Here is a 17,661-nt window from a genome sequence, read left to right as displayed (position 1 = left end):
ATGACAAAGTGAGTTACGATCGCAATACAAAGACGGCATGGAAACGAATACATGATCACTGTGACACGCCGATGACGTGACGTCAACGGTGTGACGAGAGTTGCGTGACGTGGCCAGCATGACGGCGTTGAAGCGACCACGACGCATTACAACCACGAGCACATACATAGGAGCCGAAGCTATTAGACAACTTGGTTCACTGAGTTGGCGTAAAAGACCTGACGACGACGGCTTAACGAGAGTCAGATGACGAGGTCGTACTGACGACGACTGAATATACACGATGGCATCACTACTACGAGCACGTACCTAGTTATCCAAGCTGGTGGACAACTTGGGTCACTGGGTCGACGTAAGAAGGAGATAGATAGATAGATAGATAGATAGATAGATAGATAGATAGATAGATAGATAGATAGATAGATAGATAGATAGATAGATAGATAGATAGATAGATAGATAGATAGATAGATAGATAGATAGATAGATAGATAGATAGATAGATAGATAGATAGATAGATAGATAGATAGATAGATAGATAGATAGATAGATAGATAGATAGATAGATAGATAGATAGATAGATTGGAAACAGTTGAAGTAGACAAAAAATCTTAATCGCAATAATATCAAATAAGTGTTTTGCTTTCATGCACTGTATTAACGAAAATCGATAGCAATTTACGAAACACATGTACTTTTCTACGTGGCTCATCCTGTGCATCTAATGTCTAGGTAGGCCACGCAGGTTAAATGTTCGCTCTTCGGACGACAGGGTGTGCATGTTCTCTCAATTTAAATTCCTGGTGTTACCCCTGGACTGTACTTCGAAGTTTTGAATACTTGGGTTTGTAAAGACTTACGATAAGGCATGTAACTCTCGGTTTGCCGAAGTGGGGAAAGTATATGGTTTGTATTGAGGGTTAAAGCATACTGAAATATAAATAGCTTCTCTTCCAAGCCTCTCCCAGTTTGAATCGATGTAAACTGTGAAGTGCCAAAGGTCACACCTCAATAATATCGCGCTCATTCTGCTAAATTCTATTGATTCTAACAGGCTGACGGAAGCAGACAGAAAGTTGAGATTCCAAATGAATGTCGCCAATATTTAAAAAAAAAGCCTTCTCTAAACGTGAAGGAAGTGACACAATGCTAACTAACCAAGGTTCCAAAGAAGCAGTAACTAAAAACAGGGTAAACACAAAGCGAGCACGGAGAATACAAAGATCGTATGAGAGAATAGACGAGGCAGCATGTTGAAGCTTTATGCAAAAGGTAGATTTCACATGCCCCTGCAGAAACTGTGAGAGAAGCAGAGTTCGAGAAGACATATGAATGTTACCTGTTTATTTCAAAATGAAAGATGGAAAGAGTCCGAATAAGTCACTTTTTTGCGCTACTGCATAATTACAAATTTGGCTAAGTTTTGTAATAATGTGCATGTTGTTATTACAAATTAAGCAAGCGAATCAGGAAATGTTGCCGATAGTAATAGCGAACATCATCGGCATAGCATGACCCACGCCCTGCTGTAGCTATGAAGCTACGGCGATCTTATTTTTATTTATTTATTTATTTATTTCGTTAACAAAACATGAGTGTCCCGATGCTTGGGGCAAAAGGGGACATTATAGTAACCTGAGTAGGCTTCTGGTGTCGTTGATTGTTCTCTTCCTGCTGTACAGGAATGCGTAATGCCTCTTTCACAAGCTGGCATTTTCATTGCGGTTTTGAACTAGAGAGTTCGCAGCTGCGGCAAATGTGCTTTCCCGCTCTTCATGTTCCATTTTTTTTTCAATATTCCGAGGTGTTCAACGTCCTGCATAAAATCGGATGCGACAGCGACAGGGAGCCACTGATATCGCAAAGCCTCAGCCACGTCACCAGGTGTTCTTTATTTTTCCTTTATTATGCTTTTTTTATAGAATGATGGAGTTGAAGCAAGAAAATCTTTCACAAAACGTCTTGGTTGTCTGTTTTTCACTAAAGGACATTCAATAACCGTACGTCCGGAAGTAAGCATTTTACTGGGAGCTTTCAAATGCGAAAATCTCAGCCACCGCCATAGGTGCAAGTAAAAGTTAGTGCTGGAGTTCTCATTTGCAAAAATTGAAGCGGCGATGTACGATTTGGGTGACCGGGGATTTGAACAAGCTGCAAAAAATACAGCGCAAACTGGCTAACGTGGCTAACGAACGGAAAAGTTAAGTTTGAAAACCCATTAAAGAGCCGGAACCACACAGTGTGAGATTGTGGTAGCAGCGAAGTGGGCCATAAAGCCATCGTTTGCTACGTCAAGGTGTCAAGGCAACCAGTGGCGAGAGCTTCAGCTTGGAATGATCGACAATATCAAGGCAACCAAGCTGCCGCAGTTTTGTTGGCCGATACAAAGAACTAGGATTATTCATCCTTTTGTTGTCGTTAGCAGTAGAGCTCTGGTCCTGATTACCCCCGTCGAGCGAGAACCACACATATGTACTCGTCATGCCAACAAATTTTTTATCGCCGTGAACTATGCTTCTATTTCTTGGTGAAAATTGTCTTGTAAAAGCAAAATGCTAAAACAAGCTGTATTTGTTATATTCCCTGCCAATCTCCTCCACTTCAATATACCAATCGCCACCGTGATTTCTTGTTTATCACTAGCCACGCTTCTTCTTTTAACCGTGATGTTATTAATACATCCTTTATCAGTAATTTGCTTTTCCTTCCATTCACAAGCTTCATTTAGCTTGTTGTCCACCATTTAGGCAAGCATTTTGCACCCGCGGGTGAGCGCAGATGCATTAAAGTGTTTTAAAGAGACAATGCTCTGTTGCTGATCATGTTCTTGTAATGTCTGGTAAATGAGCTTGAACATCAATTATCCGCTCTTTTACGCAGTGAACTTCGCATCACGCTCCCCGATTTTACTGGTCTTCTCAATATTTGCCTTATAGGATAACGTTATGTGAAAACACCTAATTGATCGTAATCATTATTCGTTCTTTTCCGACATGTTTTCAATTTTAGCCTTTTTGAATATTCGCTGACATTACAATGAATGCCAGCAGTGTATCCACGCCTAATGGCCTTTGTGACTTCATAACGTGCAGACTCGTCCAGCAGTTACACATGTATGTACCACTCTTGCATCGTCGGAACATTCCAGTGAATGTTGAATGCCCAAATTGGAGATCCGCATAGGCGCATAGAAAAATTTGGTCCTCTTAAAATAGGCGGATCACACATTATTGAGGCAGATTACGAGCTTTATCTGGTGTGAAGCTTGTGTGTTCAAGTCAATTGTCTTTAATTTGTTTTTCAGTGAAGCATATTGGATAAGCGTACGCCTGGAATTAAGTCTCATTCGGAGCTTTGAAATGCGAAAATCTGAAAACGTTGCGTTGCCACATTGTACAGCACCAACCATTGGAAGACCGAGCCTATCCTGTTAACTCATGGTAAGTGCTGAGGTTCCAGAAGCCACCACTGCGGTACCCTGAAGTCCCTTGGCACAAGATACATTTTCGCACTTTGTTCTTGCGAGAATGTAAGTCATTAAGTCGATTTGGCATAATAATGCCGACAGGGGATGTAAGCAAGTGCTATCGAATGCGGTGCGGACTTTGATTCATATGACACACCGCCACACAGAGGCTACCTAAGGGGAGGAGATCCATAAATTATATGAATCGAAATTTGCCACCCACAGCGTAAAATACTAGGTGATGCATTGTGCAAATTGAACCATTCAATATTTCTTTGTTTATTTGAGTTTTCGCTGAAGAAGAAATGGCGGCCGCCACAAAATATTTGTAGGAAGATTACGAGTGGGCCACCCAAATGCTGAAGTGTTCGTATCTTTTTATTTTCCTAATATAAAGCTCACCGAATTTCTTGGCGTCCATCGGTCCCGTTTCTGTCATGACATTTCTGCGAAAAGATGTTTCATGGCATCGTCGTTTAAACAATTATTCTCCCCTAGGATGTTCGATAACTCATCGTCCTTCCTCCCACCCCTCACGCAGCCTCAGGCGCTGTGACAATGACGAGACGACGAAATTGGGGTGACGATTATGAAATAAACGCAATAGCACGATGATGACAGCGTGACTACGATGGCATGATGACAATAGGATGATTGCGAGCAGGTTGATGACGATGGCGTGACGACGAATGTAAGAAAACAATTGTTTTACTACCATAGCGTGACGAGAGAGGCGTGAAGACGACGGTATGACGAGAATCGGATGATGAAGGTGGAATGACGACTATAGAACGACACCAACGGCATCACGACGATGGTGAGAAAATGACCGGATGTCGAAGACTGTATAGTGACGATGGCATGACAGCGGCGTCATAATCATGGCTGTATAACAAGAGCCCAATTACGACGGAACAACGAAGAAACAAGGACGTAGGTGGGACGACGAAGGCTTTAAGGCAACAACGGTATGAATACGGCGTAACGATGACTCTAGAATGATGACACCATCACAGCGATGGCGTGACGAAGGAATTGCGACGATGACCGCTACCGCTTTAGATAAGTACAATTTCAGTGGGAGGTAACCAGCGGCACATACTCGAGGGAAGTTAACACTGCGTGATCTTCGGTAACAGCCCACCACTACAGACGGTACCAGTGGCATGATATTGATCAACGAGCTAAGAGAAGCTACGGCTTTAAAACGTGAAATGCCAAAGCGCATATATTGTCGTACCGAGGTACGACATACTCGTGCCGTATGCATTTGCATGAACTTGCCGAGTCGGATAGCATTTGGGTGTCCTCGCCTTTTGCGGATGCCTACGCGTATTCTAAGCCCGTCACGCCAACCGAGAACAATGCAATTGCATATTTGACGCAAGTGGCTTCATCATGGCGAGCAAAACATTATTGTTATCTATCCTATTACTCTTCAGTAGGAATCACAATGATTCTTGTGCTACACAGTGCTTTGCAAAAGACGGAAACAAGAGCTTCAGTCCTGAACGAAACAGGTGGCTTTCTTTACGCAGCAACTGAACGTTTGCGGCCACAGTGACCACCGTGGCTTGGCCCTATGATGGGCCGTGATTTCCGTTGTGACGCGTTCACGTGACGAACATAACACTTCTTTTTTCAAACGTGTTGCTTATCTTATGAAAATGCGCGTGTTTTCAAAAATAAATGTTGTTATAAACCTAATGTTTCTATTTGCATATCCGTCTACATTAAACTATACATCAGCGCTCGTAATACAGACGTGCTGGAGTACCGGCTTAGATTTTCATATTAAGTGCTTGAGTTTTACTTCCCAATGCCACATTCTGATTATTAGGCATGCCGTAGTGAAGGGTTCCAGCTTAGGTTTCCCCACCAGGGTGTGCATGATTACACAAGCGTTTGTGCATCCCAGCCCCATTAAAATGCGGCCACCGCGGCCTGGATTAAATCCGTAACCATGAGGTAAACACAGGATCACCATTCCCAATAGGCTGCCACGGTAAGTGACTTTCGCTTTTGTATAATTACCCTACCGTCGATAGTCATGGTGAGACGCGTTCTGTGGTAAGTTTTTCCCTCATACCATTGCTGGTACATTCAACAAGGGGGAGCTTTTGTTGTAAACGTCACTTTTGTGATTTCCGATAGCATTGTTCACCTAAATGTGGATGTAATATACAGAGAAACCGCAATAGGAAGGCAAACCTAAGCGGCGGTTCAGTGGCTACTATTCCTCTATTGAGCGCAAGTTGGTGGTTGCGATAATCAGCTGTACCAGCATCGTTCCCACTCAGACGCCATATAACAAATAATGAACATCCAACGCTCCCTTCGGCGTCTAGCAACGCTTTAGTGAAGTCAGGAAATGAATGCAATACTACTCATCATTATGGGTACATTTGCGTTAACCTTTCATCCTGTGCAACGTGTAATCTCAATCAATGTTTGTTTTTCGTGACAGAAAATCTGCTCTTTATAGCGCTCGTCTAACAAGTCTTACTTGTAAGTTAAAGAGCTTAACTGGTAAGCAAAGAGCATTATAGCAAGCCCTCAGCTACGGGGACGTGCTGGAAAACAAGGACATGTAGGAAGGCCATAAGGCCTACGAGTAAGGTAGTACGAACAGCTAGTAAGGCTAGTAATGCACTGAGACACATAAGGGAGAACTCTAGCAACTTAGTAGCTAGTGTGCTCCCATATTTGTCTTGGTGTGGCTTACTAGCAGCCCTTGCTCCCCTTGTCCTCCCTATCGCACATCTCCACAAGGCGTGGACTGATCAATCGTCGAACAAGCAGCAGTTGCTTGATATTTGCACATGCAAAAGGGAAGCGCACCTTCGGCAGCCTTTGCCCGGGATTCGCGCAGGTCCTCCTCTTGAGCGCCTCGAAGGCTTCGTTGACGCGGCGCAAACGCCTCCGCTCCCGCAGTGTCGCCGCCCTCCGTCGATCGACGGCCAGCGTGTGCCGCTTGCAGGCTCGGCAAGCCCAGGCTAGGCACCGTCGCAGACCTGGAGCACCGCTGCCCGCGGCTCCGCACGGTGCGAGAACGTGCTGCTCGGTGGACGATGGCTGACCCGGCTGCTCTTCGGCCGGGCTGGGTTGTCGGGGCTCCGGGTTGCGCCCGTCGCTTACCTGCGCATCAGAGTTGAAAGGGGGTACTTTTGGACTACGGCATTCAGAAACGACACGAAATGAGAACGTTTTGCCGATAAGGTACTCCAGCGCAAGCTGTTCATTAATGACTCCGTAACGGTCAGGAGCATATAAAGTAAAGGCACGCACAAATTATTCTCACAAGACTCGCGCCTGCAAGGGCACAGTTCTAGCAACATTCATCACCATAACCTTCATTTCATGTACGAAATCTCTTGTATTATTTTTTAACGCGAGAATGTTTTATATCGGGCTCCGCCGAAAACTTGTCGAGTGTGCGTACCTTACGCAAATATCATTTCGATCTTGATGATGTATTTCTATCGTCATTGAGATATTGAGGCATCATCTGTTTTATCAAAGAGTTAATCTGCACAAAAAATGCCTCGCAGCCTGGACAGCTAAATGGTACTAAATATGGTACGTTTGCAGCTATCTCGGGGTCATACTTTTCCGTTTCCAGCTTACCTAGTGGTTGTTTAATAGGCATTTGGTTTATTAAAGGAATTGTGCTCTTGATGTCGTATATTCGTTCGAACCAGGATAATTTGGTATCCTTTGTTTTGTTACTGAGCTCTGCAGCAAAATACGCCCAGCAGCTTGGACACATATAAGGGTAGCAAATATGCCTACCTGGACCTGCACGGATTTCGCTGCAAATGAAAGCTTCTTGAGAGGGAGCTTCAGTCTTGTTGTTTGAAACATTTCCTTATTTTATGTTTGAAGCAATAACTCACACGAGGATCCATATTAACTTTATCTTTACAGCCAAGCTATATGGCGCTAGCGTATTATATCCGACCGTTGCATGTACGCCGAAAACTCCTCCTGCGCAACCCCATGCGCCTGCGCGACAAAAAATAAATAGAGAAAGAGAGCCGCGCCATCGGCTGTGGGAGTACTGACGTCGTTTCTCACCGGTGCAGCCGAGCGCTCGCGCAGCAGTTTCTCTCCGGCTCCGAAATGGGTAGGTCACGTGTCATACGCACTCCTGAGGAGCACGCAGCTGTCGACCAGCAACGCCGCCAGCAGAACCAGGATTGAGTTTGTCTACGCCGTGCAGATGTTGGAGTCCGGACACCAAAACACTCCCGTGCAGCCGCGCGCAAGCAGCAATGGCGTTCCGAAGATCCAGCAGCGTACCAAGCCGTCGTTTAATGAACCGTCGAGATTAACCCAGTAATAAACACCGGGGCCGCACGTTTCAGCTTCGCTGGGTAACCATCTGTACTTAGTGCTTGGCCGGTGATGTTTTTTTTTTTTGCCAATATTATCACTCACGCAAAATGCAGTAGTCGTCGCCACCAAACCGCGACAACTCCTCTGTTCATTTTTATCACAACAGCAACAAGAAGAAAATAAGCATGTACATGTACATGTCAGTCCATTTGCGGCGCTTTTCGGAAGGCCGCATCCGACAACCATCACAGCTGGGTGGTGGCGCGATGGCTTACGCCATTTTCGCGCATCTGCTCATTTCTGAACGTCTGTGTGGGCAGGTGCGCGATTCCTCCGGAGAACAAATGACGCAGTTTTTCCACATAGCATCCACCGTCTCGTCGGACAAGTACCTATCATGTCCGGTAGCGTCCGAGAAGCTATTAAGAGTGCGCAGGCCTCGCGCGCTTGCTATAGCTGTCATTGTTTTCAGCGATGCTTCAAAAATAAGAAAGACTGTGCACACTTCAGAACTTGTATTTGAAAAGGCGGCAGCGCAAAAAAAGAAGATGCGGATGGAGACAGGACAAGGGGGAGCGCTGTGCTGTCTATGTCGGTGAATTTCTTTTTTGCGCTGCCGCCTTTGAGATATGTACCAACACGTCGAAGTCGTCACGTCAAATTTGTATTTGTGAATGTGCAACAAAGTTGCAACTGCTTGTTTCACTTTTCACGGTTCATTTTCGCGTTATGACTGAATCGTCTGTAATGGTTATAAAACTATTTTTTAATGCGTAAGCATTGCTATGTCAGCTCACCGAGGCAAACCGCCGCTGATGTGTCATACTCAGAAGCCGGGTGGCTTTCCCGACGGGTTAACACCCACGTTTCCAGACAACGAATATATCTGAAATGTATGCATGCGTTGTCTCTGTCGTTGCCCAACACTGAGATAATCAGTTAATGAGTTGAAAGGAGTGATGAGGGGTCATTAGGCCTGCTCGCGGTTGATCATGGTTCGACGGGGATTGACAAGGTGCTTAAGAGCGATAAGGGCTTATAATGGTCGGACAAATTCTGATAACGTTCATAAGGACCGATAAGGGTTTATAAGGGCCGGATCAAGTCCGATAAGGTTGCTAAGGGCCGATAAGGGTCGGATCATGTCTCATAACGTTAATTAAAGTGGCGACGATTCCGATAAGATTGTTAACTACCGATAGAAGTTGATAAGAGTGGAGTGGAGTCCTGTAATGATGATTACGTCCGATAACGTTTTATAGAAAGCAGATCGAGTCCGACAAGTTGGATTACGACGGACAATGTTTGATAAGGGCCGGATCATGTCTTGTTCAGGTTAATAATGGTCAGAGCGATTTCGTCGATTTCGTTAAGTTTGATAACGACCGATAAGTGCCAATAAAAGTTGAAGCGGGTCGGAAAACATTGACAACGAGCGAAAAAGGTTGATCAGAGTACTTAGGGTTGGCTTGAGTCCAATAAGATTGATAACGACGGATAATTGTTGAAATGGCTTATGCTGGTCGGATCAAAAGCGAAAACAGATAACAAGGCCAATAAAGCGTAAATTTAATGAACCGTCTAATTCTTCGTCACTCACGGTAAACAACATACGTCGTGTCACATGCTTGGAGATGAGCCAATGACACAATGCTTACGTGTGCTTAAGCATCTATAGTAGAGCTTCTCCGTGATATTGTTTCTTGTGCTTTCTCTTTGCGTGCTTCATTGTTTTACGTGGAATATTCAGTAGTGAGTAACCGCAGCAGGATGGCTCTGAATAACAAAGTGGAATTGGGTGGGATGCAGAAATATAGCAGTGTGACCCACGTGTTGAGGTAACAACTCATTGTTTGTATTAACTCCATGGTCTTTTCATCATATTACGTCGACGGGATCTATCTGAAGAGCATCATGAGCGCGCTCCGAACGGTGATCAACATGCCATAGTAGCAGGAGCAGCAGATATCTCTGTGGACTAATGGCTCTGCTTTGACGGAAGGACGACAGCCGTAGGCAGGCGGGAGCAAGATAAGTTAAACTATTTCAGTGAGCGCGTGGAAGGTGAGGCGTTCCGCTTACATTTGACCCTGATTTATAACTTTAACACATTTTGGGGGAGTATCAAAGAAAGCGCTGTCGTAGGCTTTGCTACGCCCGTCAGGGAACCACTCTGTCGGCTCATATATTGTTGATTGAAGAGCAGTCTACCTATCATGTTGGGTTACTAAAAGGAAGAACAACTGGGCCACCTCGCTGACCTTAAGCAAGCGCTAATCGTTTCAGGCTTGAATAAGGATCTGCTTCCGGATATGGAAATGCATCTTGTGGCAATGTCCTTATATTCTGCAACACGCCGACTTTCATCGGTCAGGAAGGCGGGCCACTGCACAGCATGATTGTGTTACAAAGTGACCAGACGCGTCATGACAGCTACGGATTGCCCCCGGTGAGTGCCGCACTTGCCACAGCTGAACTTATTGGAAATCTTAACGGCCCTCACTGTGAAAGAGTTTCCAGCCCTGCTGTGGACCAGGGAAACGAGAATGGGCTCCCAAAGTTTATTCTTGATCATTCTGATGCCGTAGTGAATGGTAACACTTTGAGCGCGATTTTGTGTACAGGAGCTACAATCAACGAGAGTGTTCAAGGCTTTCAAACTCCGAATAGCTAATAATTATTGCATCACTGTTACACTTGATAAACAAGAATATCGCGTCGCATGCAAATGGAAATTTGCATACAAAAGTTATACAAGAAAGTCCAAGCATACGTGCTCCAAGGCACAGAACAACCTTTACTTGGCCTGCTTTTTGATCTCCCTTTGAAACTCAAGACCATAGGTTTGTTTCAAGGGAACGTTTCCACGTTGGTGCTCCTTCATTGCAGAGTGTTGACTTAAGGCTTATCGAGGAGTCTCTGGAAACAGCATTAGAGGATATTCTTCGGAACTATGATATTTTTTCCGAATGCCAAATGCACTTTGGGTGCATTGCAAATAAACAACACCGTATTACACTGACCAAGAACGTTCCCATTGAGCGACCACCATACCGATATTCCCAGTTCGACAAAGCGGGGAGTACATGACAAGGCGGCTGTCTTCACAAACATGGTATAGTACGACCATCTTTCTCACCTTACGCTGCGCCTCTCATCCTGGGGGCATACAAAGATGTCGGCCGAACTCATTTGTACATCGGCTGCCTCAAACGTAACGCCGTTACACTATCTGGATAGCTCATGCACAAGATGATGCGCTTGATAAGTTTAAGGCGCCACTGTACATTTGAACTTTAGGTAGCACATCACAATATTTAAATGTTAAAATGCACCAAGAAGCGTTTTCTAAACCGGCTTTTCTCGCAACTAACGGTCATAGGATGGGTTAGGTGTGTTTTTTGGTTTAACGAACTCCTCTCTCGCATTTGAAATATCGGTAAAATCAGTAGTTCCAAACTAAGATTTGCAGAATTTTGACAAGTAGTTCGCTGACAGTCACTGTTTTCGAGCATATTTTCGGTGCATATAGCTGACTCACAAGCTTTGTCCGAACACCTTATGTTGCAGAATATTAGGCTGAATGAAAAACGTCATTTTTCTCAGAGTTTTATTGACTAGCTAGGACACAGTTTCTCAAAGCACAGTGACACTCAATACGATGAACGCTGAAGCAGTCTTTCGGTTTTGAAAACCGACATTTCAGAAAGACCTGCAACATTTTCTAGGGGCCATGAGGGTCTAGCGGCAGTACATTCCCTATTTATGCAATTTTGTTTATCCTCTTACAAAACTGCTGAGCAATAACTCTGAAGGAGTGGTATCTTTGATGTGCAGGTTTTTATTGAAATAAAATGTCTAAAGAAAGCGATAATACAGAAAATATCCAACGAGGACAAGCCATGACATTTTTACTGACATGCCTCAAAGGCAGGTATCAGAGCTGTTTCAACAAATAACCAGTTGACGAAGAAAGGAACACCCCTTGCTTACCATCCACGGAAATTTCCGAAACGAACAGAATTACCCAATACAACATAGCTTGAAGGCTTTACCCTAATCGATTTTGTGGAAAATTGGTATTGCTACGTGCATAGAAAGTCTTCTACTGTCATGACATACCCCGCTGCCTTACAACGGCTCATTTACATGAAAAAGTCGCAGGGGCTCCTGCTTAAGTGGCTGCTAAAGCGGTATAAATACGATGTCAACCTTCCAGAGAAGATACACAGCGATAACATCGAAGTAGACGCGTTTTCTTGAAGCCCTATTGCTTGTGCTCAACTTATTTCCTTACAAGAGAATCAAGACCACCTAAATGACTGTTCTCATTGCGAACGCGCGATCGAAAATGGTAACACGTCTCTTAGCGGGAAGGGAATTAAGAAAGTTTCTCCCGCACGCCTTCCGACATGGGATTCTAGACAAAGCCCGATGAATTATTTCTGACCGTGGCACAGGAATCCCCGCAGGCAAGTTCAAACAGTTCTTTAAACACGACAACATTCATCAGCTCTTCACATCATCTGAGCATCCTAAATGCAATTAAATCAACGCATATCAGATTACAGTGAATCGACTCAAAGCAAAATTAGGGAAAAACCTCACAAATCATAATTGAACACCTTTCAGACGTTGTTGTAGAAGTGAACGGGACCCAACATGCAGTAACAAGATATTCACCAGGTTTTCTTATTTAGGGAACACAGCGAGCCCTACAATGTTGAAGAAACAAGAAAGGCTGCAGCTCGTAATTCCTTCACACACCATCAAATAAAAGTTCACAGTAACTTCAGCATGTGCTACAGAGGATGAAGACGAAAGCCTGCGCGCCCACGAGACGTTCAGTAAACTAGTTGACATTCTCATAAGAATGCGCTGATGCCTTCTATAACTTGTTTCTACCCACGAAAGCTCGTGTGTTCGACTCGCACCAATGGCGGCGCATTCGACCATCAATTTGGTGCCATTTAATGTTGGTCCGACGAAAGGTCGTGGGTTCAAGTTCCTTAATTAACTTTATCTTAACCTCACCCCAGGTTGTGGGTTTGAGTGTCTTAACGATACCCATGGTGTCTTAAACACAGTGGGTATCGGGTTCAAGTGCCTTATTTAACTGTATCCTAATTACCTTAATCTTAGTTATCACCAAAGGTTGTGTGTTCTAATGAATTAACTATCTATATCTTAATTATCTGTCCCTTTATTACCTTCGTCTTATTAAGACGGAATGAGTGGCTTCGACTCCTACCAATGGTAGCACCATCAATTTTGGTGCGATCGAGTTTTGGTCCCACGAAAGCTCTTGGTTTCAAGTTCCTTAACTGACTCGATCTTAATTAACTGCGACTGAATTACTGCATCAAAGGTCGTGGGCTCAATTACCACTAATGGTCTTGGATTTAGGTTCCCTAGTTATGTATATCTTAATTAAATGTGTCCTAATTCACTTCTCTTTAACACCAAACATTGTTTGTTCGACTCTAAGCAATGGTTGTGGGCACCATCAATAGCACCATCAATTTTGGTACTATTGAGTTTTGGTACCACCAAGGTCGACAGTTCGACTCCCACCGAAGGTTGTGGGTTTGAGTGCCTTAATAAACGACAAATGTCCAATGTTCGAGTGCCTTAACTCTATCTTAATTAACTTCGCCTTAATTGACACCAAAGGTCGTGGGTGTGACTGTCACCAAAGTTCTTGGGTTCTAATGTGTTAATTACGTATATCTTAACTGTATCTTAATTACCGTCACCTAAATCACACCGAAGGTCGTAGGCTCGACCCCTACCGATGGTAGCACCAACAATTTTGGTGCCAATGAATTTTTGTCCCACCAAAGGTAGGGTGTTCAAGCGCCTTAATTACCTTACACGAATTAAAACCCAAGGTCGTGGTTCCGACTCCCACCAAAACTCGTGGGTTCCAGTCCCATCAATGACCGTGGGTCGCACCATCGGTTTTGGTGCGGTAACACCGGAAGGTCAATTATTCGGCACCACCAGACAACAGATTTTTCGACCCATGGGGCACTTCGGGCTTTCGCCATAATAACGGCCTATAGGACAAAGAGAACCAAGAGAACGTCACGTTGGCGACTTTATTTTCTACGAAACAACGTGGCATCAAAGCCAGGGAAACTCTCTGTGGTAATGCAAGGACCGTTCAAAGCACTGCGCAGAGTGTCTGCAGTGCTTTAGGACATTGGGAGATGCTTGGTACCGCTGGGTACGACTACCTACATTGTACGTGTCAGCAAGTTGCGCCAGTATTAATGTCCTAGCCGATCATGTTTTTCGTCGGGAGGAAGGGTAAACGTGGAACAGTTCACGGTCATTCCGCTGGATAGCCTTGATTGAAGAAGAACGCGTGATACACAAGTGAAACCAGTGTTCGGCTTGACGCCTTGACTTTTCGTAACGTATACATAGATGGGCACATATGCATGGCACAAGCTCGGTAGCACAACGTTGGTATATAGAGCGTCCTGAAAGACGTCCAGAGTGTAACCGCGTTCGCGCGCACGCTCACTGTATTCCAAGTGCGACCTGAAATCTATAGCATGCGGTGCCTGGATTTGATGTAAATCCCTTTGTGGAGAGCGTCAAGGATGTCATGCTCAATTATGCAATTCTAAAGACTTTTGTTTTCAGGCATGAAGCTCCTAATATAATGCGGGAAGACATCATGTATGCTCACTATCCAAACCGCTGTTTCTTATTACTGCTGTTTTTTTTTAGACTGCGCTATCATCGGTATAGGGTCATGAAAACGGCCAGATAGAAGTGGCTTCAGTCAGAGAAGAGCGCTTCGGATTAAAATTCCCTGCAAAACTAACCACTCGTTGATATATTTGGTTTGATAAAAGATGCGGTGCAGATTTCAGTAATGAACGCGTCCCTGAGCCACCGTGGTAGACCCTGCAGAAATGGCGGTAGCTTTACTCAGCATTAAAACACGTTGAATTACAACAAACGACGCGCTTGACCTTGTAGAAACGCCCCAGCGCCACAGTGCGATGAAAAGCGCGCTGCGCATTTCAGGCGTGAGCGCATAGCGTAATGTTTTTTTCTTCATTGTCATCTAGAAGAGACGCTAGTTCACTTTTCATAATTGTTGGTATGTGACGAACATAACGCGATATGGGTCTGAACCGCTGAATTGCACGTCTGAAATTCTTAATGGTGTTTAATTCTTTCAGGCATGCGCCATTGTCCAAGATTACCTGGCGTGTTCCCTGGAGGACCAGTGTTCGATGCTCACCATCAGACATTTTTGTTTATTTCTTTGATACATACATACATACATACATACATACATACATACATACATACATACATACATACATACATACATACATACATACATACATACATACATACATACATACATACATACATACATACATACATACATACATACATACATACATACATACATACATGACGGGCACATACAAAGCGACACCTTGTGTATCCCGAAGTTGGCCATGCCAGAAACATTCGCAACAGTGTGGGAAATAGTCAAACAAAGCTATCACTTTAGAAGTGTTCCCGCAGGAATAGTTGCTCTATTTTATAAAACGGGAATCTGGAAGCAGCGGCAGCAAATACCAACTGTTATTAGGATTATTCTTCATTTCCAACACAATGCAATGTCCTTAAAAAAACTTTGCACTGTAGAAGAGAGCACTATAACAACGTCCATAACACTGTCCAAGGCCACTTGGGCATCCGGTGCCGGGACTGCGGCTGCGTGCCCCTCTTTGAACATACGAAAGTTTTATCGAGACAGCTCACAGCTCAGCGGGGAAATTTTAGAAGCTGATTTCATAAGAAAACTGGGTAGTGTGTGCGTTATTGTCCCCTATATCGCGCTGATCCCTAGTCAAGTCATGTATCCCAATAGATAGAAATCGTAATGTTAGTTTTTTTTCAAGTGACCACACTGTAAAAAATTTCCGTAATTTTACGGTCAAACCTGCCGTAAAAATTACGTAGACCGTTCAGTTTCATGAAAAACGGCGGAATTCTACGTAAAAAAACGGACGTGAGCTCTGTTTTTTGAAATACGGAGAACCGTCCGTAATTTCATGTGGAGGGCAACTGAGCATGTTAAGAGCGAAAAATCAACACGCAACGAATATAAAGAAAAGACACCGCCCACGTTTACCAGCAGTTACATAATATCACCATAGGTAACGCTGCTTGAACATTATTCATAGGCAAATCGTAGTACGCACGCACAAACGGAAGAGGTTTCAGCGGTGGCGCTGCTTACCACCCCCCATCGCTTCTACACGACGGGTTGCATTTCTCCGCCTCAACAGTACAGAGTGGACAGCGGCTGGCAATGGCGGTGTGCGGTGGTGGTATACCTGTTGCGTTTGGGATTTCACTGAGAGAATAAGAAGGAATCGACGATGGACTGTTACGTAAGTAAGTGATTTAGGTGTCCTTTTTTGTTGGTGGTGCACGTCGCGCGTGCGAAATGCACCGCGATGGCCGGTGACGGGCTCAACTGTGTTGTGAGCATGTCCTGTCAATGCCCTGTAACGACATTCCCGCTTGGCCATGAGGATTGATAAAGCCGCGGCATTGCGAGACTGTGATAAATGGTGTAGCGTTTGTTGTGTTGATTGCATATAGAGTACATTGAGGCGCGTAAGCAACATCAGCGAGGATGTCGTCTGTAGCAGTTCGTTATCGGCTGTATGTGGCAGCTGGTTTACTGACGTTGGCATTCCAGTTTTGCAATGTGTTGTGATGTGTTCTTGGCATTCCAAAATAAAGTGAAGTTACTGTTCCCCTTAGCAATCTCTCACGGCGCGTGTAACACTATGTTAGCCGTATTCGGCGACGCATTGCATCACAGCGAAATTCTATTTTTCCTTAAGCTTAGGACGCAGTGTGCTTGGCGTGCATAATCGCTGTGTTCATATGCCTAATTGAAAGACTGCTTCTGGAATTGAAAGTCTGCTTGTGTATGAAGACCTCATAGAGCATGTTGCATGCGATGCCCCTACATCACAATGAATGGACGGTGTAGCGTGCTTGCTGCCGTAACCTCGTGCGATCTGCAGTGTTACGTAACACTGGTGTAACACGGTGCCTTGGAACACCTTGGGATCGAGCCCGAGCAATCGTGCGCGATCGCACTTGAAAGTGTCCGCGTGGATACCCATTAAGGGTCGCTGGAGAAGAAATTGATTATTTTGCTAGCTGGTAATCGGCATCAGATGTTTCGCGAGTTTTTGTTTTGTTTTTACTTCAGACAGCTACCAGGCTGACTATCAACGTTCTGACGCAATACGTCAGCATTTAACGTAATCTGGGAGTGGATTGCCACGTAAGTTTTGCCCATCTGCGGCCGTAATTGTAAAGCAAGTGCATGTGCTAAGTAATTTTTAACGTAACCTTGACACAGAATAGCGGTGCCCAAAAGTGTGTAATGGACATCCAAAATTACAAATGTTCCAAACTGGTATAAAAAAATCAAAAGATGTGTCAACACTGATGTTAAAGGCTGGTTCTAATACTGACTGTCTCTAGTTGCGTAGACTAATTTTCAGCATATAGGCATGAATACAATAATTATTCTAAAATACATGTTGGGAGTTATGTAGAGCAAAATGTCTGCTGTTTTGCCGAATAGAAGGTGCTTCATGAAGTCTTTTTTTAAATGAGTTGAACGATACAATTGAAGACACCAAACAATACCACAGCAATCGGTAATTCGGTGACAAGCTTATGTGCAAGAGTATTTGTATATGAAAATGTTTTTGCTTTACTGTGGACGACCGGTCTGAAAATACCTGATAATATTTGCTTCAATTGCAGCTATTGCACCAGTGA

The 17,661-nt window shown here is 44.3% G+C and overlaps 1 protein-coding gene across 2 annotated transcripts in view; it reads right to left on the bottom strand.

Moving 5' to 3' along the window:
- Window positions 1-17,661, bottom strand: part of nau (myogenic-determination protein nautilus) — a 125,351-nt gene that overhangs the window by 83,144 nt on the left and 24,546 nt on the right. For both annotated transcript variants that reach the window (XR_011509022.1, XM_065439791.1), the window contains exon 2: window positions 6,310-6,606. Coding sequence is in view for 1 of the 2 variants with exons in the window: in XM_065439791.1 (XP_065295863.1) it covers window positions 6,310-6,606 (297 nt within the window). In the remaining variant the exon portion in view is untranslated. The remainder of the gene's footprint in view (window positions 1-6,309; window positions 6,607-17,661) is intronic.

This window comes from Dermacentor albipictus, chromosome 10 (genome assembly GCF_038994185.2).
Source record: "Dermacentor albipictus isolate Rhodes 1998 colony chromosome 10, USDA_Dalb.pri_finalv2, whole genome shotgun sequence".
Lineage (NCBI taxonomy): Eukaryota > Metazoa > Arthropoda > Arachnida > Ixodida > Ixodidae > Dermacentor > Dermacentor albipictus.
This window is presented reverse-complemented; position numbering and strand designations above follow the sequence as displayed.